General features: G+C 35.2%; 2 protein-coding genes across 3 annotated transcripts; one reads left to right on the plus strand and one right to left on the minus strand.

Annotated features, from left to right (window-relative positions):
- The first annotated feature begins 7,249 nt into the window (after positions 1-7,249).
- LOC132299623 (protein DEHYDRATION-INDUCED 19 homolog 3) lies at positions 7,250-16,507 on the plus strand. Of its 2 annotated transcripts, XM_059796365.1 has the most exons (5): positions 7,250-7,564; positions 7,652-7,794; positions 8,428-8,505; positions 9,004-9,260; positions 16,165-16,507. In XM_059796365.1, exons 1-5 carry the CDS (start codon positions 7,489-7,491, stop codon positions 16,274-16,276), a joined length of 666 nt encoding a protein of 221 aa, XP_059652348.1. In that variant the 5' UTR covers positions 7,250-7,488; the 3' UTR covers positions 16,277-16,507. The 2 variants fall into 2 exon arrangements, with proteins under 2 accessions (XP_059652348.1, XP_059652347.1); XM_059796364.1 differs by having other exon boundaries at positions 7,250-7,794.
- A 1,938-nt stretch (positions 16,508-18,445) lies between these two features.
- LOC132299624 (uncharacterized) lies at positions 18,446-22,825 on the minus strand. Its single transcript, XM_059796366.1, has 4 exons — positions 22,551-22,825; positions 20,784-21,956; positions 19,707-20,606; positions 18,446-18,903 (listed from the first exon to the last, which is right to left on the minus strand). The coding sequence occupies exons 2-4, from the start codon at positions 21,954-21,956 to the stop codon at positions 18,853-18,855; spliced, it is 2,124 nt and encodes a 707-aa protein (XP_059652349.1). The 5' UTR covers positions 22,551-22,825; the 3' UTR covers positions 18,446-18,852.
- Positions 22,826-24,033: the final 1,208 nt, after the last annotated feature.

The following is a 24,033-nucleotide window of genomic DNA, read 5'->3' on the forward strand; positions in this document are numbered from 1 at the left end:
TAAAATATTACCTTTGCCCCTTAGTATTGCCCCCCTCACTTGAGTTTCTGGGTCCGTCCCTGGCCACGTCCGTGACTCTTTTAATCCAAATAAGGCCGACAACAAGGACGAATACACCGTCTAATAACCAACGATCGGCTCTGGAAAAGCCTATTCCTGTGCGCGCACATAATGAGAGAATATATCTTAATACAATGTTATTAGACATTTCTTTAGATGTGTACAACCATAAGATATTTTATCCCTATTATTCTTATTTTTGTAACGAATTTATTCACTTAAATAAAAATCATTTGGTTATCATTGTTGGTTGGGCAAATCAATTTAACAATTATTTTTCAATATATTTTAAGTTGATTTAAAAGTTGGGTTATGTTAATTTTTTACATAAATAGAAAAAATATAAGCTTTAATTAAACTAAATTAATAAATAATCTTTACTCCATCAAATAGTTAATTATAAAATACAACTTTAGATAGTTATTATGGAATACAAATAAAAATGTGTTTATGACACATATAGTTAAACAAGTATAAACATCTTACACGAGTTCAACTTCCAAATTCAAACATGATACTATTAGTTAAACGAGTTAATTGTGTTGATCAATTTACATTCCGAACTCGTTTTTTAATGTCAGTCCAAAATCGTTTTACGCCTATAGTGTTCACATAGTCGTATCAAACTTTGTCATTTTGATCATTAAAGGACATGTTACGATCTAATCCAATTGGTCCTGTCCCTAGCACAATTCCATGTTTTTGTACCATATTTTTCTCTCTTTTGTGACTTTGGTACTTTGTAAAAAATTATTTGATTAATCTAATATCCCTTTAGCACTTGGAGGGAATTTGGTTTGGTCAAGTAATGAACCTTGGCTAGCTTTCATTATTATAATTTATCAATATTTTTCAGGATGGATAAACTAGCAACCATGTCACACTCAAAATATGAATTCCTATGTCACACTCAAAATATGTAATTATATTGGTAACACTTGGGCTTCGTTTGGATGGAGGGATGAAAAAACGGCTTCGTTTGGATGAAGGGATGAAAAAACGGATGGAAGAGGACAGGGGGAGGGATGTATGAGGAATCCTTAAGGAAAGAAAGGTGTCTCTCCAATTTTTTATTTGGTTGAATGGAATAGATAGTAGAAATGATGGATGTGGTGATATATATATATATATATATATATATATATATATATATTGTTTGGTTGGAAGGAAGGGAAATAGAGTTTTTATATATTTTTTACCAATATACTCTCACTGTATAAAATAATAAAAGGTAGATATTCATTTGAATTCTTTTGAAAAGGTTGAAATTGAAAATTATATTTGTATAGATAGTTATTCATTTTCTCTCTCCTCCATTCCTTCAAAATTGGGCGAATAAAAAACACAAGAAGAAAGGAGGGATGTTTCCCTCATCGCTTCCTCCCTTTTTTCCCTTCCCTTCAACCAAACATAGGAGCATATATATATATATGTATATTTATGTATGATAATCAAACATAATAATCAATTTATATATATATACACACACGCATATCCTTTTATGTAGTGATTTAGACTGATGCGTTACAGTCTGTCTAACGAAAAATTAGATAATGCAGTAAACCTATGTTTTTTTTATAAAAAAAAAAAAAATCTCCCAATTTATTCAAAGCTCACTATGCACATTTAAACAATATATCAACGGTATTTACAAGCACACAACCAATCAATGAACTCATTCGAACCAGAAATTACCATCCAATATAAGCAAAATGTAAAAATCATAAATTCTAATATATAAGCTTTCATTTTTTCACAAGGAGATGCAAGTGAAGGTAACATCTCTAGCTTTTTAAACATGGGAAGCTTCAGTTTTACATGGAACTCATGTCACACTCAAAATATGTAACTATATTGGCAACACTTATGAATAGGAGCATTATTTATTTATTTTTTAAATCTAATGTATATTGATAGAATGTTATTAATCTTTGAGATATTAATCTCTTCAATGAATTATTTGTAGCAAAAAGGATTCGAACATGAGTTTCAATAGTCTCTCTCTTTGAGTCTTGATGTTCTGTCTCTCATCTTTTCTTTTCCACCCCTCTACCTTTATTTATAACTTCATTGTAACTTTTCTTTTTTATTACAAGGCAAGAAGTGTTAGAAGTTAGATTAGTAGATGCAGAGAGAGTCGCGATACTCCAAAATTTATCGAAGGCACTAACCTAGTGGACTATCGGGAGATTGCAAACTTGTTTTACCCTTGACAATTATTTCTTTTATTTGTGATAATTATTCTTTGATCCATCTTTTAAAAGAGTTTGGGCTTTATACAACTTGGACCTGACCCAATGACCTATATATTTTATAGTAGGTAGCCCAAATGATACTTTGATACTTCGTAATTTTTTAGGCCTCGTTTGGATTGAGGGAATTAGAGAGATTTGGAGAGAAAAGAAAGGGAAGGATAGAGTTTAGTGTGTTTGGGTGTAGGGAATTGAGGAGAAAAGAAATGATTGGGAAGGATTTGGAGGGATAGGCTATCCCTCTAAATCCCTTCAGCGCAATAAAAACAAATCTTCTCAAAGTTGAGAAGATTTGAGAGGATTTGAGGGGAAAGGATGATAAAGACAGAACTAACCTTCCAATTTCTATATACAATTTAGGGCAGCAGCTTCTTAAGTCTTCTTCTCTCGTATCTGATTTTGTGGTCAACAGTAGCTTTTGTGGGCTTCGCCCTCATCTGTGGAGTAACAGAGTACTCCCTTAGCCGTCAGCTTTGTGATCTTTGCTGTCCGTGGCCCAGTTCTTCGTCGTGTGCAGAGGGCCTTGCTATCAGGGCCTCATCGTCGGCGTTTTTGAAGAAGAACATAGGTGTTTGGCTGACGACGACTCAACCTTCCTCAAGCCGCCGCCACCACCACCCACCACTCTAAACGATAGCATCGACCTCTCCTTCCTCAAAGCCGTACATCGAGAGATCCCAGGGCGCCATCAAAGTTGTCAACTCCAAAGTCGAGCTCCATGAAGTGATCTTGCCGATGAAGACGTGTCGGAGTCGTCACGGTCAGCAAATTGAAATTTGAGATTTAGGGCTCGACATAGCGGCGTTGATGGCGGGGATCTGAGACCTGGGGGGGAGGCAATTGGGCTCGCTCGTCATCATCTCGAACGACGGCATCGACCTCTCATTCCTCGAAGTCGTCTATTGATCCCAGAACACCATACATATATATATATATATATATATATATATGGTAAGAGTCACAGCTTATCAAGTCGGTGTACTATGTTATACTAGGCGTGTGAATGCAGCTTGGATGTGAATTGAGGCTATATTGTGTTCAATTGAGAAGTGATTTGTGAAGTCGTTTTGTTATAATTTTACTTTTTGTGAATTAAGGCTATTCTGTCTTCAATTGAGAAGTGTTTGAGAAGTGATTTTTTACTTATATATATTACTCCTTGTTCTAATCAAATCACATTTTCTTTTAGTTTGTTTGTTGGAATTTTGTAAAGTTAGATGGGATTGTATGACTACAAGGATTTGATGAAAATGTGTCATTTGTTGTAGATAAAACTGTCCCGTTACAAATCACCACTGAAATGTATGAGGAATTTGTTGAGTTGCTCAAATGGAGCTTCAAATTATTCTGATTATGATTAAATCTTGGTATATATCCATTTGTGTAATTAGGTTTGTATATGTTATATTTGTATGTATTACTTATGGTATTGCAGTATTGGACCATGTTTTGAGTCTTGACCAATTGAATTTGATTTAAAAAATTTGTTTACTTATGTAAGGGACAACTCTCATTGATCTAAACATAGGGAATTAGGGGTGTGGCTACATATTTGTGGTGTTACAGGTATAGAAGAACCATATATATGTAGCACTCCTTTATCCAAGTTAAGAAGCATGTGATACATAATTGAACAATGTATTGCATATCTTATGTGTAGACATTGATTTATAGTAAAATTGTCTATTAATAAAGAATGTACTAACTTTTAGTTGGTATTAATTATTTAGTATTATTTTAATTATCCAAAAAATAAAAATAAAAACCCCTAAAGTTTATGAAGAGATGAGAAAATGTGGTATAAAAATCTTCATATTTATCTATCTATCTTCGAAGTATGCTATTAAGTTATATGTATATTATCAAGTTACTTATCAAAAAAAAAAAAAAAAACAAGTATGCTATCACGTTATCTTGTTTTTCTAGTTATCATTAATTTTAGTTTCCAATGAAACGCAGGGAGAGAAAAAAAAAACCAGTAATTATTTATCAAAATATATAAAAGGGTAATACAGTAATGTCATTATTATCCTTTCCTTTTTTTTCTCTCCTCCGTTTTATCTAAACAAGAATATTATATTTTCCTTTCTTTTCTCTCCTATCTATCTAAACATTATAGCTATCATTTCATTTCTTTTCTTTTCTTTTCTTTTCTCTTCTAATCCTCTCTTTTCTTTTCTCTCCTCCGAATCCAAACGAATCCTTAGTGTCTACAATGAGTTTTCATGCAATTTAGGTCATGTTTAAAACCCGTGAACTGGTGAAATATTTGCAACCAAGGCCTATCACAATGCACTTCTTTTACAACTTTCTTCACAACCAAGAAATATTAGAAATTGCTAAACTTTTCTCTTTCTGTATCAAATTAAATTTTATGTTTGTTATCTGCTTGGAAGCATGGATACAAGATATGAATACGATAAAATATGGATCTAACGATTAGACAAATTAAAAAAAAAAATCACAGATTTATTTTTTTTCTTTCTAAATTCCTCCAAATCCAAATGCATCCTTAATGACGATGAGAGTGAGGATTTAGTGTGATAGACTTGTTCAGAAGAGAGATGAAGACAGAGAGAGGGCGTGAGAATAGTGATATGTTTAGGCTATACAATGGGAAACCAAATCATTATCATTTTGATTTTTCTTTTTAAGTAATTTCAACCTTTAAGAATTATTTATTTTATTAAAAGTGGTGGACATTTTCGTCATTTCATCAATCCGATAAATTGTAACTTGACAAAAAGCAACAATATTTATATGGGTGGAATTTGAATATATATATATATACTGCAACTTCTTCAAACTGGCACTTCCATATATATACATATATGTAAAATGCATTTTTTTTTTTCTCTTATTAAAATAATAATTTCCACCACCAAATACTACGAGTATAAGTTGAAATTATTATTTTTATGCTCTAGCGGCCCTGATCATTTTACAAAAAAAATGGTACTCTTGTTACTCTTGGTATGTTTTTCTATCCTAAACATTTAAAAAATTATCAAATAACTCGTTTAAGATGACAAATCAAAATCAAAATCAAATAATTCTTTAAAATCTCGATAGAAATAAAGATGAAAAGATAAACTAAGAAAAAAGTGAGGTCACATTTTCAAAAAGAATTTACTTATAGAATTCAACTTTTGAAATTTTGGGTGTTTAATTTTCAAATGTCTCTGACCAAAGCTTTACCAAAATGAGTTTCATTAAATATAGAATTAACGTAAGGGGTTTGTTTGTGTAGTCCATCGGGAGGCTTATAAAATAATTTATCAAAAATAAATAAATAAATAAATTATTTTTATTAAATTTTAATATTTATTTTTTTAATAAATATTTTAGAACAATCATACATAAACAAGTAAAATATTTACATCCAAAAAAAAAAAAAAAAATGAAAATGATTTTTGCAGGAAAACAATTTTATTGCTCAAACCGTAAAAGTCACAAAAATTTATCAAGAAAAAAGAAAAAAGGGATAATTTCACTGACACCCCCAGTAGTTTGGCCAAATATCAGTCTAAAATATCTTTTGAAAATAACTATCACTTAGGTCTATTTTTGATTTTCCGTTACAGCCTCCGTTAAAAACATGTGAAAAGACAACTTCGCCCTTATTTTTTTAATAACATTTATTTCAAAATATCAGATTAGTTAAAAGACAATTATATCCCGACAATTGGGTAGATGGAACTGTTGGGCGTTGTGGTGGGTGGTGGTGGGTGGTGGTTCCAAAAGTTAAGGCTTTTTTGGTGGTGGGTGATGTGTTGCAGAAGAGAGAGAAAGTTTATAGAGAGATTGGTGGTTGGTGGTCGATGATGATGGGGTGATGGTGGTGGTGGTGCCGTCGACGATTGTGGGAAACTTCAGGCGACAGAAGCAGCAACATGGTTTAGGGCGGCGACGGCGAGGACGAGTGCTTGTCATCGGGAGAGAGAGAGCGAGCTAAGCTTCTTTTGTTCGCCGGCTGCCGTCTGAAGACCCTTGCTCGTCGGCTACGGACGAGCTTGGTGGACTGAATCGGCAGTGAGAACTATATATATACTGATTATCTGGGTTTGAGAGAACTGGCGAGGGGCAACTGGAGGAGGATTCGCAGGACTTGGTAGCGAATGGATTAGCGGGAGAGATGACAACTCCAATTCGGAAGTGAAGAGCTCGGCTCGGGGGGTGGAGTAGCGGCAACGGTGAGCTTGGAGATGGAGAGCGAAGACGGTTGTGAGAATGTTGATGGCGCCGGCGAGACAGATCCGATGGCGGCAGATCCAGCGGAGACGAGCTCTGCGAAGAGGGAGATGACTGGGTCTTGGAGATCCGATGAGACAGATCCGGGTCTTGGAGGTAGTTGAAGAGGTCGAGGAAAAGGTTTGATGATGAGGATTGGAGGATCTGAGCTACCTTGCAGATGAGGTCGCGGCGAGGGAGACATCGGTTTGGAAGGTGGGAGAGTCGACTTTGACGGCGAATGAGCGGTTGTTGTCGGATTTGATGACGACTTCGCCGCTGTATTTGGTGGTGGTGTTGTGCTTGTGTGTGTGTGTGTATATATATATATATATATATATATATATATATGTCTGTGTGTGTATATAGGAGTATATATATGTCTGCCTGTATATATAATATAATTTGTAAATTTATAAATTTTTAAGGGGCCATATTGTCTTTTAATACTGATATTTTGTAAAAAAATAAATAAAAAAAATGAAGGTATACCAAAGTCAGGGTCAAACTAAAGTCAAAGGGTAAAAATATCTTTTTACATGTAAAAAGTAAATTAATTTTTGGGATATGAATAAAAAACGGAACAAACGTTTATAATATGAGTAATAATTATTTTCCAAAGGTTTTTTTAAACTGATATTTGGAATGGTCAGTAAAATTATTCAAGAAAAAAATAGCGACTACAAAGTGTGTACAAACAACACAGCCAGCTAGCTATTCCTCTATCTCACATTTCAGCTCTCTCACTCCTCACGAATCAAACCTATCCAATCCCCATTTTCTCTCTCTAGAATCCAGACATCCTCTCTTTACATTATTTCTCTCTTTCAATTTGTTTCTTCTGAATCAAACATTTAATCCATCTATCGAAACCCTAATCGATTGTCACTCTAAAGCACTTCGATTTCGAAGCTTCTCTGAAACTTTCGATCGAGTAGACAAAGTCATGGACGCTGATTCGTGGAGTGCTCGTCTATCTTCCGCCTCAAAGCGTTATCAGTCAGCTCTTCAATCTCGATCTGGTGAGCTCCAAATTATTCCTTTATTGATATGCATAGACATGATTGTACTTGGTCGATCTAATCGTAGTGAGGTTTTGAATTTTGTAGATATGTTTATGGCGTTTGAAGAGTTTGATGGAGATGATGATATTAGGGAGGAGTTTCCTTGCCCGTTCTGTTCGGATTATTTTGATATCGTCGGATTGTGTTGTCATATCGATGATGAGCATCCTGTAGAGGCAAAGAATGGAGTATTACTCTCTGTTCTGTTGATTGATGTTCATTTTATACATGTTACATGATGCAATTTTACAAAGTTTAGGTTTTTCTTGATATGCTCTATGTGTATGTGTTTGTATGTGTATGTTTGGGGTGAGTAGGTGGTCAGGTTTAATCCATGTACTTGTTAGAATGTTTTTGTGACACTTACTGTTTTGACTTTTCTGGGTATCCATGGGATGCTGCATATTTCCTTTTTACTAGTTGAGTAGAGTGGTTAGCTGGTTTCACAAGTTATTTATGTTCCATGTACTTGTTAAAATGTTTTTTTGACAATCATTGTTTTGATTTTTCTAGGTATCAATTGGATGTATCTTTCTGTTTTTTAATAGCTGAGTAGACTTAGTTATTTGTGTTCATGAGTGTTTCAGTTTATTTTTGGGTAGCTTTATTTCTAATATATTGTGATGTTGATTGTGGGATTGAAGCCAGTTGGACTGATTTAAGATGAAACAGTACCCGTGTGATTTAGGGTTATGATTGGCCTGTGGTTTCTAGCTGATACAAGAAATATATATATATTAATTTCAAGTTTTTTGTTTTTTTGACTAGGAAGGTGTGGTTTTCCAAAGCTACCTAGCTAAATTCAAGTTTTTTCTTTGCAGGTATGTCCAGTTTGTTCAATGAGAGTGGGGATCGACATGGTTGCCCATATAACACTGCAACATGGAAATATTTTCAAGATATCCTTTTAGTTGGTATTTTTAAATTTTCGGCTTTGGATTATTGCACTGGTCTTGGATTAAATTTGTTTTTATTTTCAATTTAATAAATAGTTCTCACACTGGACCATGGAATCTCACTATGTTATATGACTAAAAACTTTTCTTTTTGTCGTTTGTGTGTAAGTCACATCTTCACACTGAAAATTCTGAAATGATTTGCAGAATCGTGTCTCTCTCTGTTGTGCTCGTATCCATATATCCATCCAATTTCTTCTGTTCTTTTCCTCCCCTAGGAAATTTTCACTGCATTTTTTTTACATGTATGTAACAGTCAACGACTATTTTGTTCAATTGAGTCCCATTGTTTTTCATATTGTCATTTTTTTTATACCATCATTCACACACACACACACACACACACACACACACAAACATATGTGATGATCATATGCACATCAGCGCTTGTTCATCTAAGGATTTGACTGTATTCTCTGAAGTCCTTGACTAGAGAGTTACATGCAGCGCAAAAGGAAATCCCGTAAAGGTGGATCCCATTCAACGCTCTCTTTGTTGAGGAGGGAACTGCGAGAAGGGAATTTGCAGTCCCTCTTTGGAGGGTCTTCCTGTATAGTTTCTTCAACCAACGTGGCGCCTGATCCATTGTTGTCATCATTTATTTTGCCTATGGGTGATGATTTTGGAAGCGTTCAGCCTCAGTCTTCAGCTGAAACAAGCTCAGTCAAGAAAAGTTCAAATGAGAATGTTTCAGAAAGGTATGGGAGCATTTTCACTTCCTTGTTTGTCAAATGTGGTACTTTATGCTGTCTAGTTAATTGTATACTGGAAAACCGGATAGTTTACGTCATGTTCTCACCCATTCATGAAATATTATGGTCTAGTAGCTAGTTCTGTTAAATGGAAGCCGAGTATGTTCTGATCCATGGTTCTGAAATTGGCTTATACTATTTCATAATGGTATCAGTTGGCTCTGTATCGGTAATCACAGATGCATTTGCAAAAACTACAATAAATAAATACTTTAACGGCGATCACCATCTGTTTTGATGCTGTGATGGCTGTTACAGTCAATCATAACACATGGATTTAGCAAATATCTCAAAAACAATTCCGAACCTTGGCCTCTTTCCTCCTTATATGTTGTTCTAGAACCTGACTGTTTCGAAGTTTGACTTACCTTAGAACGGGATTTAGATAAAAAAAAAAAGGAAAGAAAAAGAAAAACAATTTTAAGCCTTAAATATTGTATTGAAGATCACAGTAGTCATGATAGGACATCACATCATATTTTGTTGCACATTCAATGGAAATTTGGCCACCCCAACTATATTTTATTGTACATATATTATTTTCCAATTTTAATTGCAGGACTAACGATGAGAAATTTTGAAAAGTTCAAAAGTAGATAGCATTTACTGCTGACATGGACTTAAAACCAAAATAAGTTTGACGCATGCAGCTAACTGTCTTTAGGTGTCAGAATATTCACTGAAGGAGATTTGAACTTTAAATTATGGAGAATTGAGGTTGAGTCATTAGTCTAAGGGATATGCTAGAGAAAAGAAAGAACTTAAGATTTTGGTAATGGATTTTATGTCCACAGATCAATCCCCCTGACAACCTTAAACTGAGATTGCAACCTTTGTTATGACTAAAACTGCAAGTTAGGCTGCTTAATCTAGTTATACTCTTTTCCCTTTTTTCCTGCATACAGTTCCATATAACTCAATACTGAATACCACTCTTGATAAAGACAAGTGCTGGTGGAAATGGGTTGGCTCATAGTGGTTTGAATTCAGGTTGGTTCTGATTCTGCCAATCATAAGCGCCATTTGTTGGTGATGGATGAAACCCATCCAAAATCAACCGGATTAAAGTTTCCCGAGAACACTAATACTAGAAATTTATGAGTATTGGAGTGCACATCCAAAACATGGAAGACTTTCTTCACAATACTAAATTTAGCGATCTCAAAAATGTTTTCCAGTTTCTTTGATCAGTTCTCTTCTTCATGAGAAACGTATAGATATTTAGGAGAAAATACGAGGAATGGGTGATGGTACATCAACTACCTAACTTTATGTAGGGTATGCTAAGTTTAATGTTTTTATCTGATTCATTCCTATCAGGATTAGAATTCACTAATATTCTAGTGACTTGTGTTTTAGTACACAGTTTTGAAACCATGGCGGACTTCAAATTTACAGTATTGTGTTTAGTGTGAGTGCAGCTTGGATATGTTGTTTGGTATTGAAGGTTAACCAAGCTGAACCCCTGTAGAATTCCACCCCTGCCTCACCCAAGCTCATTCTAGCTCAATTTTATGGGTCCATGTTACTCCGAATACTCATGCTTGAGTAGGTAGTTGGGCTGGCTTAATGTGTGCCAGTTCAACAAAGATTGCCATTTTAATATTTCATAATATATATATTTTATGATGAGATCGTGGATCCCATATGTACACCATGTCATTCATGGTTCAAGTTCAAATACATGTGGCAACATTAATGAGTATAAGAAACTAAAGATTTATTAAATTCAGACAGAAAAATCAATGCATACTACAAACTTGAGTAGGATGGCAGGATTCGTGATATTACAACAAAACATGAAGACATACTTGCCTTTGAGTGATTAATGCAGACACCAAAACGGGAACGATCTAAAGGATCCAAAATTGCTGCCAAAATGTTGAAGATATGACATCCACCTTTTATTTCTTTACAAGTTAAAGAAATAAGCATTGGGTTTTTATCAGGAACTGTATTTAACTTATTGCATGCAAAACTAGTATCAACTTGAGAAAAAAAAAAAAAAAAAAAAAAAAAAAAAAAAAAAAAAAAACACACACACACACACTAGTAGCCACAAAGAACTGAACATCAAGTCACATGATCCATTTTTAAGATATAAATTATAAGCTTAAGCATCTGGCTTAGGTAAAAACAAAAAGGTGTATTTACTGCAAAAGGTGCTTGGATGGTGCCTACAAGATCTAGGAATGATTTTTCTTCAAAATAAATGCTGGGACTTCCTAGGCTTTGAGCTCATTTGCATCCCCGTTTGCCATTTATACCATCTTCTGTGCGCTTAGGTGCTGTTGAAAACAGAAAATTAAGTACTGGAAGTTTTAAGAGCTGATTTTAAGTGCTAATAATTAATTAAGATTTTTTTTTTAATAAATATTGTTTGAATTTTATTCAGTGCTCAATGATAAGTGAAGTCTTATTCACTTAAAATTTTAGAGGAACTTATTCTTGTAATTGGTATCAAAATTACGTATCAGAACTTAATTAAATAAGCACTAAATTTACTCAGAATTAAGTGTTAAATTGAGTTACCAACACCTTAGTCTATGAATGCTTTGATGTTCTTGCAAGGAAATTAATTATATGAGTAAATTATTGAATATGAGTTGGTGCACCATTATCTACCCACCAAGAACCAGGCAACACTTCACTAAAATAATAAACCATACAGAACCTTCTTTCGTCAAGTATGCTGAATATATAGCAAAATATCTCTTCATCTGGTCTTTGCTTACACTTTCCAAAAAATGTGGTCCTTGCTTACATGGAAATAATTAGCAAAGCACATTATTTTTTGATGCCTGACTTTTCTTAATAAAATTGTGGCCGCTGAACTATAGCCCGAATCCTCTGTGTGCAGCTTTTCTTTTTCCTATTCAGTTTGCAATCCTTTAAATTTTTTTATTTCCCGCTTCAAGCTAATCAGATGATGCATGCAAATTTTTCCTTACAAAGTCATCCTCCTTTTTAATGAATTTGGCAATTAGCCAATTCAGTTTCCATTTAGCATTTTTAGAGTTCTAGGGATACTATTGAGGCCTAAAAAATGTTGAGCAAAAGAGTTTAGCCCAAAACTGATCGGAAAAAACATGACTTAGCGCTGCTGACATACCTGTCTTGATTTGCAATCAGATTGGAAAAAGCATGACTTTGCACTACTCAAATGCCCTGTCTTGATTTGCAATACGCAATCCCTAGAACTTACTCTTGTACTTAGGATTCTACCAGACTCAGTGGAGTTAGGATGTTGAAAGGCGCCTTAGTGCTACATCTAGTTCCAAACACATAAGAACCATTTCAAGGTTTTATATTAATTTCTAATTTTTAAAGTTCTACGTATTCAAGTTTGAATTAGAAACTTTCGATTAACGAGTGTGGCAAAATTTACAACTCTAACAAAATCAAAATAGAGCCATGCTCACAAAACAGTCTAATGTAATTTAAAGTGGTTACACATGAATAACAAACTCATGCCAAATATTATACAAAGCTAATTGAAATGTGCTATTATTTTATTTTTAATTTTATTTTTTGATAAGTCGAAATGGACTATTAATTAAATATCAAAAGTTGCAATAATTAACCTGGCAAAGTAACCATAATGCCCTCCGATTAGTAAACATCATATTTGTCTTCCATTGGCAGAAGACGCCCAATAAGCTTATGAGTACGTGAGTTGAGCACATTAGACGATTTGAGTTAATCTAAATATATATCCTTTGGGCAATTAGCTCAGTAAAATACTAACGCCATTTTCTTTTATAATCCATCACACGCAGATTTGAATATGTATATTGTTTTAGCAAGTAATCTTATGTTAATATTTCAAAACACACAAATTGGGTTAATCTTATGAGTTTAATAGTAAATTGGTGAATAAATAAGCACAACTAAAATTTATTTGTTCGCCATCGGAATATCCTACCCAGGGTTTGTGTGTTCAATCATGGCCTTGTATGCCTATGCATGTCTGGTTTCATTCTATCATGGCTAAACTAAGTTTCTCCAAGAACAAGCATTCTTGTTTTCTTGTATGATGATTAAAAAAAGAGAGTTAAAAGTCTACCAATTATTGTGTAACCATATTTATGAGCTATAGTATGAAACTGTGTATGGTGGAGAAATTTAAAAATATCCCCCCCCCCCAACATAAAAAAAAAAAAAAAATCAACTCTCAGGATTTATAATCATTGAATTGAATTAAATTAAACTGTTTCTCCATTGATGGATCCCAAGGAGGGGGTGATTGAGTGGATGTTTTCCACTTTACCCAAAAAATTTATCGCGGATGAATTGTGTTGAGTGCTTTTAGCATATATTTCATCATATTCACATTTGCCTATGAAGAGAAACTTTATGAGAGGCTTTAGTCTCACAGGGCTTGTGAATGCTCAATTAATTACTATGGAGGGCTTCAGGTCCTGACATCCATTTTTATTAAATAAATCAGGAGTTGGGGTCTACAAAAATTAGTGAATAGGGTTCTACCTGCCAAACCTTTACGTCGGTGAGGATCCCTACTAAACACAATATGAGGGGTCATTGAATTTATGGGAACCAGCGTGAAAGAAATTGAAGGTTGCTTTACTTTTGTGAATAAGTTAAGTGGTGTTAGATGTTTGTATGTTCATTTGGCTTGAAAATATGCAAAGGCCTGATTGGTTCAAGATTGTCAATGAGGTGGCTCATAGGCTTCAGGTATTTGATCAGCTGTCAAAAACCCATGTAAAATTTAACTGTTTGTTTTTATGTGAACCAACATAACTGAGCCTTGGGGATTTTGAGTTCAGCTAGTAGAATGACCTAGTTTCAAGCCAAATTCAAGCTTGTCTTATCTAAATAAAAAAGGAGATCAAACAAGCTGAGGTGAGCTGCTTGAGAATAATTTGGTCATTATTTGCCTCCCTATTTGGAAAAAGCAACGAAAACAAATGATTTTACAAGGATTGATACGCTTCATGTAGAAGGGTTGCAACGAGGATGAGAAAATCCCAAGAAGGTTGATTGCTGAAAGGTGTTGACCATGCAGAAAAAAACTCCCCTTAGTAAAGTGTATGCACATACAATTTCGTGTAGCTGACTTTAATAAGTTGAGGAGAGGCCTTTTGCAGTTGAGTTACGAATGTTTATATGGATTCAGGCCATTGAAGAAAGGGTTATCCTATTGACTGCTATGTGAATATGAAGGTGAAGTGGTCTAATTTTGTCCTCCTAAAGTAATATCTAGTTGGAATAAAGAAAATATTTTATGGTGCCGTCAACAGAACATGAGAGTTGAAAAGGGAATGTTTTCTGAACCTACTTGAATTTGACTTCTATGAGGTGCCTTGACTGTTGAACTGTTTCGGGACCAGTAACAGAACCAACTGTTATCATCTGGGGCCTTAAGGAACTAGGTCATGGAAATTAGTTGTATCATATTATCAGAAGATGTCTATAGATTTCAAGTTTGTAGGTGATGTACGTCTGCAGTTTTTGCATGTTCTTTAGGTGGTGTACGTCTGCAGTTTTACAGTCTACACGGGGTATTGAGAAGCAAGGGAATGAGGGATTATTGGAGTTAGTGTTTATTGCACATGTCCTGAACAGTAAACTGAAACTCGTATGCATGTTCTTTAGGTGGTGTACGTCTGCAGTTTTACAGTCTACACGGGGTATTGAGAAGCAAGGGAATGAGGGATTATTGGAGTAAGTGTTTATTGCACAGGTCCTGAACAGTAAACTGAAACTCATATACTTTGTTACAGGGACGAGCCTCTAAAAAGTCCCTCCGGACCTCTTTCTCCTCAGCCATGTCTCAGGTTTTTCATCAGATTGTTCATCCTGAATTACTGCTAATTGTCAGGGAAAATTTCATTGGCAAATGCAAACATGTTGCTACTTGCTGCAATAATACCAGGCAACTGAGTTAATTATTTCTTATCATCATTATAACTCAGTTAGACTTGAAGACGCAAAAAGGAACACTAGAAGGGGGGTTGGATGGGGTGCTTTTGGGTGCAAGAAACCGGTTGTTTCATAGTAAATAGCTTAAATATATAGGCAACGACACAGGTAGCAAACGGTAAAGATTCTAAAGAATATATCAAGTTCATTTCTTGCACTTATTGAATGCCAAAATTAGTTTCATGGGTGAAGGCGGCGTTGGACGTATAGAAGCCAAATGAAAGGGAATCTTTTACATTTTTTCCCACCTCTTTATTAGGCTATGTTAAACTCCCAGCTCATTAGTGGGCCTCTAGGTGCAAGAAACCCGCTTATAACTGTTGCATAGGAAAGAGCTTAAATATATAGACACTGTCACAACTACCAATCAGTAAAGATTCTAACGAATATATCAAGTTCAGTTCTTGCACTCGCTGAATGCCAAATTAGTGGATGAAGGCTGTGTTGGAGGTTTAGGAACCAAATGGGAAGGAAGAATCTATTATGGCTATATTTCTACATCACCTCTCTAGTTTGTGTCTGTTAGGTTGGGTTAAACTCCCAGCTTCATTAACGTTTGTTTGTGATTAAAAATTTCAGTAGTGGTTGTTGCCAAGGGAAAGCAACTCTCTCGAGGATAAAAATAGTCATCAAATAGTAAATAGTAGATGTTATGGAAAAACCGGTGGGGGCGTCAAGTATTCATTTCTGCTTTTGCAAACTGTCCAATTACCCCCGGCTTTAATTATATGTTTTTATTCTTTAAAAGGCAATTTTATCCTTTCTGTTCTGAGATTAATATATCTTGGCTGGTTTAGTTGTGCCTCGATGGATTATAGTTTTTCTACAGCTTGTTGGATGTTGTGTATTAAATGTTCTCAATTTACTTGGTTTTCCTGAATATAATAATACCTTCTGTTTACAGAACCACCCAGTCATCTCCCTTTTCGATCAAAGATCAGGAGGAGAAGGCAAAGAGAAGTGAGTTTGTCCATGGGCTGCTGTTGTCCACCATTCTAGGTGATGATAACTTATGAAGAACGGATATTGTGGATGCTGCCTTTGTGGACGTCAATTTCCGGCTACTAGCCTCCCGATCAGTGTTTGTTTGTAGTGGCTATGCCTATGTATTAAAGCAGTTGAAATAAGTTATAATAAATGTAATTTTTCTTGCATGTGGAATTTAGTAGTTATTGCCTAACCGATTGTATATTCAGTTCATGCTTAATTTAAAAAGTAGTAGATAATAAACTATTTCCAATATTGCAGCCTCTTCACAACTTTTATCTGAATTGAGTTTCTCCTTAAACATGCCTTCATGGATAGGACCACATTTGCACGTTTGCGTGGATAACGAGTATCTGCTATTTTTCTCTGGTGAAGGATCCCTGAAAAAGCCTTTGAACAGGGCAGCAACTTCTGAGTTGGGGTCTGATAAAAATATATATATATTTTTTATCCGGTTCTTCTTTTTCTAGTGGTAAGATGAAGTATGGTTGTGTGCACATGTATGGTTCTTTTTGGGGGTGTTTGGAATCATTTTATTCTGTTTTACCTTTTGAATTTGAAACACTTTTAAAATTCTTGCAAATTTTGTGGTGAGAGTTCAGAAACGCATGTACACCATGTTTTTGAAGATTATATGGAATATCATTTTGCTTTTTCCCTCTCTTTGCATTATTGCAAAGCTAGATCTTGAAGTGTTTGTTATGGAAGTGTCACCAACTGCGCTATGATCTACCCGCTAACCAATAAATTAGTCATAAGTAGCCAAGCCTACATGTTTGGTTGAAAGAGATTTCAAACAGTTTATGTCGAGCAAGTCTATGGTGAGGTCTCACCAAATGAGCAATAGTCCAGTTGGTATAAGCCTTTTTGAGGAATGTCGGGAGTTCGAGCTGGTACAAGCCTTTCTTCCCCAAAGGAAATGTTGGGAGTTCGAGCCTCAATAAAGAAAATATGATTTGTGTAATTTACTTAAACCTTTCAAAAAAAACAAAATAAAATAAAATAAATGAATTGGCGCTCTCAATATTGACATCATTTAGTGGATCCAATAAAGTGCTCTCATCATAAAAGAAAACAGCTAGCAAACACTTTCATTGGCCTTCAAAAATTCTAAAATATCATAGGATACCATGACCTGGATCTTTCAGCCGTTAAATATAGTGACGAGACCCACTTAATGAATAATGAATAGGATAAGTGAAGTATTGTAGAATTTTTCAATCAATCCAATAGCCTGACCCCTTTATAGTACAGCATAGGTGCTATACTGCTTTAAATTACCTACAAGAATCACATGTGAAGACGCATCTATGTGATACTTGTGCGCCGTTTGATGCAACCTTTGTTGTACTGCTCTGCATCCCACTTCGGGTGGGACCTCACCCTGATGATATACTAATTTCCAAATATCATAAAATGAGGCAGTGAGCTCTACTCAACACGAACCAAAACTCTGGCAAACAAAAGCACAATCAATGTTTGACACATAAGGGCATCTGGACAGGTGCCAGATTGTACTACGGCCAAAACAAGCTTCAAATGCTTTTTATGTGAACATGAGAGTAAAAAACTATATAATGAGCTCAAATTTTTGGACAGACTCCAACTGCTTACACACATAAAGGATTAAAAAGAATGTAGAATGATGAAACACCCATCATACTGGGGGCCATGGTCATTCAGAATGGCCCTACAAATGGGGGTTTTCTCATTATCTCTTCATACCTTGAACCATGCAATATTTTAACCCTTTCATTCAGGTGCTGAACTTGACTTCAAAAGGACAAACAAAGCTTGCTTTTCCACCACGTGATGAACACACGACCCTAACTTTGTGCCATGACAAACTGATAGTAACAGATAAACTGATAAAACAACACCAAAGCCCTTTTGGTGTCAATGTGAGATTTTTTCACTGAGCAAGTTGACAGCAACTTAATAGTAACATAGAAATGTAGGGTAAGCCCTTGTGCAATGGTAAGGTCGCTCTATTTTGACCTGAAAGTTACGGATTTGAAATAGAAACGTGAAGGAAAAACTGTGTACATCTGACCTTTCTCAGACCCCACTATGACAGGAGCTTCGTGCACTGGGTTTGCGACCCCCCTAACAGTCTAACATTAAAGCCCACTGGGGATTTTCTACTGAAAGTGATTTATCCATCAATAAGAACTAATAGTGAGAGCACAACTTGTACATAGTCTGTCTACAAAATGACTTCACTGTCAAACTGATAAAACAACAACAAAGCCCTTTGATGTTTCAATGTTGGTCTTTCATCTATATAAACAATTTAACAAGAATAGTTGTACTTCCTAACAGAAAAGGAAGCGTCCAATGTAGTATCAATGGAGAGAAAAAAAAAATGGTAAGCCATCCCACTTACTGCATTGATCACTAACCCCCAAATTGTGGAGGTGTTCTCGTGTTCATGATCTTGTGCATTACATCCCCACGAATAAATAGAGACAAGATGAGCAGTGCCCTTTCATCAGACTTGTCTGCCCAACTGCCCTTTGTTCAATGCGGTTATATATGGATCAATGGTGGCTGCACAGGGTCAACCTTGCTCCCCAGTCCCCATGATGCTCCAGGTTATGTGGAGCTAAAATGGTGTATGAAAACGTCCTTGCAGTGTCCTTGAAGGTACCGGAGCCTGCATCACGAAACATGAGGCAGTTTCAGCATTTACAGTAACTTAAATGACGGATATCAACAAATCTATGACAAAATTTATAAACACTTCAAGTACTACTAATAAATAGAGAGAGAGAGAGAGAGAGAGAGAGAGAGAGAGCATTGTCTTTGATAATAGTGAATTTTTTTTTGAGATTATAAATATTTTTACTGATTTTAACCAAAAACAGAAAAGAAGACACTGTTTTGATGGTACCTGAACAAAATTCAATTTTTTGAACATTTTCTAGGAACAATGAACCAAACAGTTTTTCTACCTTCCATTCATTATTATTATTTATTTATTTTTTAATCTCAAAATAGTATTTAGAAATTGAACCAAACACCCTATTGCTATATACTATGGGTGCATCCCGAGAGGCTGCCATGATTGGAGACCCAAATACTACCACATACTAAAACATCTTCCCTCCCCCCAAACCAATAGAAAAAAAAAAAAAAAAAAAAAAATTATAGTTAAAATCATATTAAAATCCTAAACACCATGTTTAACAGCATGAGTTGATTTATAAAATGAGAACCGAGGATTTGATCTTCCATAACTGAAAAACCTGCCTCCACAACTTCCCTTGCCCATACAACTATAGCTCACAAGTTTTTATTATATAATGTCATTTATTATTAAAGCACAGAATGCTACATGCAATTTAAGATAATAAACTGAAAGTTCAAATAACTAAATCCGTAACTTTAGACAAGCATTTTAAATTACTTCCATCGAAAAAATTGCACCTTGTTCCTTTTTATGTTGAAAAGGCTTACCTCTCTAAACATATAAGGGGACACACTGGCATCAGTCCCCATGCCTGACCTGCTACTACATGGATGGAGTTGGTCATAACCAGATCTTGAATTTAACCCTATATTGATCCCAGGAAATTCAGCTCGTAACATCCCATTGACAGAACCATCAGTATTTGTAGAAGTTGGACCTTGCATTACTTGCCCACTCACATGGCTAAATCCTGCAGGCAAAAGATCCCTAGTATGCACTAAATGCCTGGGATTGTCCTGTAACCTTCCGTCAAAAAGACCATGGTTGAGTGCTACATTTCCCGATGTTATTCCGTGTAAGAAAGCTATTTCCCTACCCTGATCAATCTGAGAACCAAAAAGGTTATTCCCCATATGTCTAGCTGATATCCCATTAATTGTAGCAGAATTTGGGCTCATTATGTTATTGCGTAGATGATGTATATGACGCTGTAGCCTGCGTCTATCCGATAATGTAGCTGCCCCCAAACCAGATACTGTGGAAGCAGCTTGAGAACCCCCAACAGGACGCCAAGGAGATGAAAACAACCCAGTTCCTTGAGTCAATGGTGTATCAGGTACATACATTGGAGTGTGGTCTAATCCTTCCCCAACATTGTCAACAGGAGATGATCCAATAGACAAGTTGATACTCATTCTTTGGCCAGGTGTAGGGTTTGGAGTTTGTGGAGTAGAAGAACCAATAGCAGTTGGTCTGCAGCCGTCACAATACCAGTTACCTTCGGGTACTTCCCGTCCGAGCCCAACACAGAATGTGTGAGCAGGTGAATCACAGAGATCACAGAGTAACATGAGAGCATCATCCCCACCTTGCTGGCATTCAGTACAAATCACATTTTCATATGGATCAAGATAACCCCTAAGTTCTTCATCAGATGGTTGATAAACCTGTACAGTGAACCAAAGAAAAAAAAATGGAAAAGAAATTGCAAATCAGGAGCAAGAACAAAATAATAAAAATGAAACAAAGAAAAGGAACAATAAAATTATATGTGTGTGTGTGTGTGACTCAAAAAGCCGGTTTCTACTTCCAGGATCTTAGAAAAAATGGTACCAATCAAATACCTGATCACGCTCAGGAACCTGTATCACCATGGTTCTCAAATCAAATCCTGTGTTTGATTTTGCAGGCTTACTAATTGTCATGAATCTATGCTTGCAGAGAGGGCAACGAGATTCCACCTTTGACCACTCCATGATGCAAGTAAAACAAAAATAATGACTGCAACAATTTAATGTTCCTTGGACTGTCTTCTTCCCTTCTTCCGACAGACAAATCCCACAAACCTGCTTTCCTAATTCATTTTTCAAATCATCTACCTTCTCCTTGCCCCCACAAACCTGCTTTCCTAATTCATTTTTCAAATCATCTATCTTCTCCTTGCCCTTTCTTCCTGGACGTTTTCTTTGCTGACTCAAGACGTCTTCTTCCTGTATTCTTTTTGATGAAGATGAACTCCTCAAACTAGAGGGCAAACTTCTGCAAAATTCATTGGCCTCTCTCATCTGTTCTCTCTCTTCCTCAGAGATGGTGTACTCGAAATCAGATGATCCAGAACTCACAAAATCCGAATCAGAATGTACTATCAGTCTTCTCCTTCCCGGCCTGAAATTTTTCTTACTCCTTCCTTTCACAACTGGTATTTTTTCTGTGGACTCCCCATCACTACCAACAGTAGATTTCCTCCCTAGGCCACTATTCTTTCTCAGTTTCTTTTTTGTAAACTTAGGATTCCTCTCCCTCTTCCTCTTCCGTCCTTCGACAAAACCCTTTTCCCGCAAAGGGGGCCTGCCTACTTTCTTATGCTTCTTCTCCACAGCCAGTTCATCTTCATCATCTACACAATCAATCTCATCTGGCACAAATTCCTCATCATCATCATCATCATCTTCTTCTTCCTCATCATATGAAACCCTTTTTTCCCTGAAAGTCTTTTCAACCCCATTCTTCTTCTTACCAGAAAACCCCTTTTGCCTTTTCGATTTAATACCAGTAAACCCCTTTTGCCTTTTCGGTTTAACAACCATCCTCACTTCCTCCTCCTCTTCCTCTTCAAATTCACCTAAACTTTCTTCTGATTCATCTGCAACAAAAGAAGAGCAGTATGCATCTGATTCATCGCATACTTCATCATCTCCCACTGTGTAATCCTCATCCGACTCATCTGAACCCTTATCTTTCAACCGAACCCTTCTCTTGGTACTTTGCTTGTTCTCAAGCTTCCCTCCCCTCCCCATCTGTTTTGACACCCAATTACACAAAAATCAATACTAAGTCAACTTGAATAATATAAGAGTCTATAAACTGCAGTTCTCTACCAATATCAAGTCTAAGTACTGCAAATAAATGTCAGGATTCTACAATTTCTTTATTTTCTGTTTTAACTTTACACAAAAAAGTAAAATAAACAAAAATCTATTCAAAGAAATAGACATAAAAAAATAGATGAAAAATAAAAATAAAAATACAATCTCTCATCATCGATCTGAATTATCAGAAAAAGAAAAACTCAAAAACAAAATAAAAAACCCTAGATCAAAAGATTAAAGGTGCTACAGAGTTACTACCTGCTCTAAATTTTTAGACATCACACATGAATTACAACCGAAACCTCAAGCGAATTCGTTATCAAACAACAGCAACAAGAGCATCAATTAGTTTGATTATATAATAAAAATACAAAATCAGAGTAATACTAAGAAATATTCGATTGAACAACAATATCAAACGATCACACAGATCTACAATCAGCATAACCTTGAATTCGATTCAATTTTAGAGAGAGAAAGTTCTATAGAGAGAGAGAGACGAGAGCAGGAGGTATGTGGTACCTTAGAGGAGGAGGAAGAATCACCGAACCCTGATAAAATAATTTTACGGCGACGATATATCTGGTGAAATGTCTTTGATTCCGTTATATAGTTTATCGTTATATATGTCTGTATATAATTCAATTATATATGTATATATATATATGTAAAATATCTATATACAGTTACATATAGAAGCATCTATAAGCGTTGATACAGCACGAGCTTCCTAGTTGGAGGCTTTATTTGAATAAAAAGTCTTTTCTGCGCAAAGCTGCTCAACTTAAACTTTGACTAGGGCCATCATACATGAAATGCCGTGTGTGTATATATATATATATTTGTATACACGCACAACACACACATACACATACACATATACTGGGTTGGGATTGGGCTCAATTAAAAGCCCAAGAACCTCCACGTCATTACAGTGAATAACAATCACTTTTTACTTTTTACTATTGACGTAAAACAATGTTGTTTATTGTTGACATGCTTGAGTAGAAAATGATATGACTCGTAAGAAAATTTTACATTTAAGATACTTCTTGAAAAAATATATGTAATGATTTATATCATTAATCTACATTGGAATGTCACTTCTGTACCTAGTGAGACTAATTAAAAAGGTCTTAAATATGTTACCATATCGGGTTTCACACCAATTTAAGAATTCGAATGTACTAAGGAAACAATGTTATTTAAGGACAATCCCAACACATGCACATTGTGTTGTCTGTAATGGTAGAAAACTTTCTTCTTTAGTGGATCATAATAATAAAATTAAATCTTTAATTCCTAAAAGGTCATTTCAACACTTTTACCATAAGTGGGCTAATGACTATAATGTTGTGTTTGATTTCTTTTTTCCTTTTTTTTTTCTTCTAATCAATGATGATAATTGAACTCTTTAAAAATGCTAGTTGTTATTTTTTTTATAATAAAAACAAAACAGAGAATTTTAGGTGAAACCAACCAATAAAAAAAATCCATATTTTCTGAGTGCAAGTGTCACGGATGTGCTTCCTTTCGTCTATGTTGCATATGCTTATTTGGGTGGATTTCAGGATTATACTATTTTGGTTCTTCCATACATATGGATATTTCCGTGCGCGCGCGCAATATAGTTTTGCATAAAGTTATTACGAATTCGTCAAATAGAGAAACAGTGTTAACTCGAGCCTTATGCCACTTAGGCAGTTGATTGACACCCACTTGTCTTTCGTTCTTTGTCTTTTTTCTATTTTTTTTTGGTACGTGTGTAACTATTTTAAAAAAAATTGAGCCTACTTATAAATTTTATTTATTTATTTATTTGACATTCACTCTCACCAATTTTTATATGGATCATTTTATATAAATATAAAGGTAGTAATACAATGAATTAGATGTTAAATAGAATTTGTTAGAATTAGATGGTATTTGTTACTTAATTATGTCATGCATCTTTTGATGGTGTAGTACTCTTCTTACTTGTAACTACATAGTAATTTTGAATCCA

Source organism: Cornus florida, unplaced genomic scaffold (genome assembly GCF_030987335.1).
Source record: "Cornus florida cultivar Cherokee Brave unplaced genomic scaffold, ASM3098733v1 CherokeeBrave_3.0.0_Hap2_Chr03, whole genome shotgun sequence".
NCBI classification, from domain to species: domain Eukaryota; kingdom Viridiplantae; phylum Streptophyta; class Magnoliopsida; order Cornales; family Cornaceae; genus Cornus; species Cornus florida.

Bases quoted from the DNA above. Each gene is read 5' to 3' on its own strand.
- LOC132299623 (XM_059796364.1), top strand. From the start codon at position 7,489: ATGGACGCTGATTCGTGGAGTGCTCGTCTATCTTCCGCCTCAAAGCGT. The intron at 7,795-8,427 runs GTATTACTCTCT...TTTTCTTTGCAG, and splicing joins CTGTAGAGGCAAAGAATGGA to GTATGTCCAGTTTGTTCAAT. The intron at 9,261-16,164 runs GTATGGGAGCAT...TTCTGTTTACAG, and splicing joins AATGAGAATGTTTCAGAAAG to AACCACCCAGTCATCTCCCT.
- LOC132299624 (XM_059796366.1), bottom strand. From the start codon at position 21,956: ATGGGGAGGGGAGGGAAGCTTGAGAACAAGCAAAGTACCAAGAGAAGG. The intron at 20,607-20,783 runs GTATTTGATTGG...TTCACTGTACAG, and splicing joins AGGTTCCTGAGCGTGATCAG to GTTTATCAACCATCTGATGA. The intron at 18,904-19,706 runs GTAAGCCTTTTC...TTCGTGATGCAG, and splicing joins CCCCTTATATGTTTAGAGAG to GCTCCGGTACCTTCAAGGAC.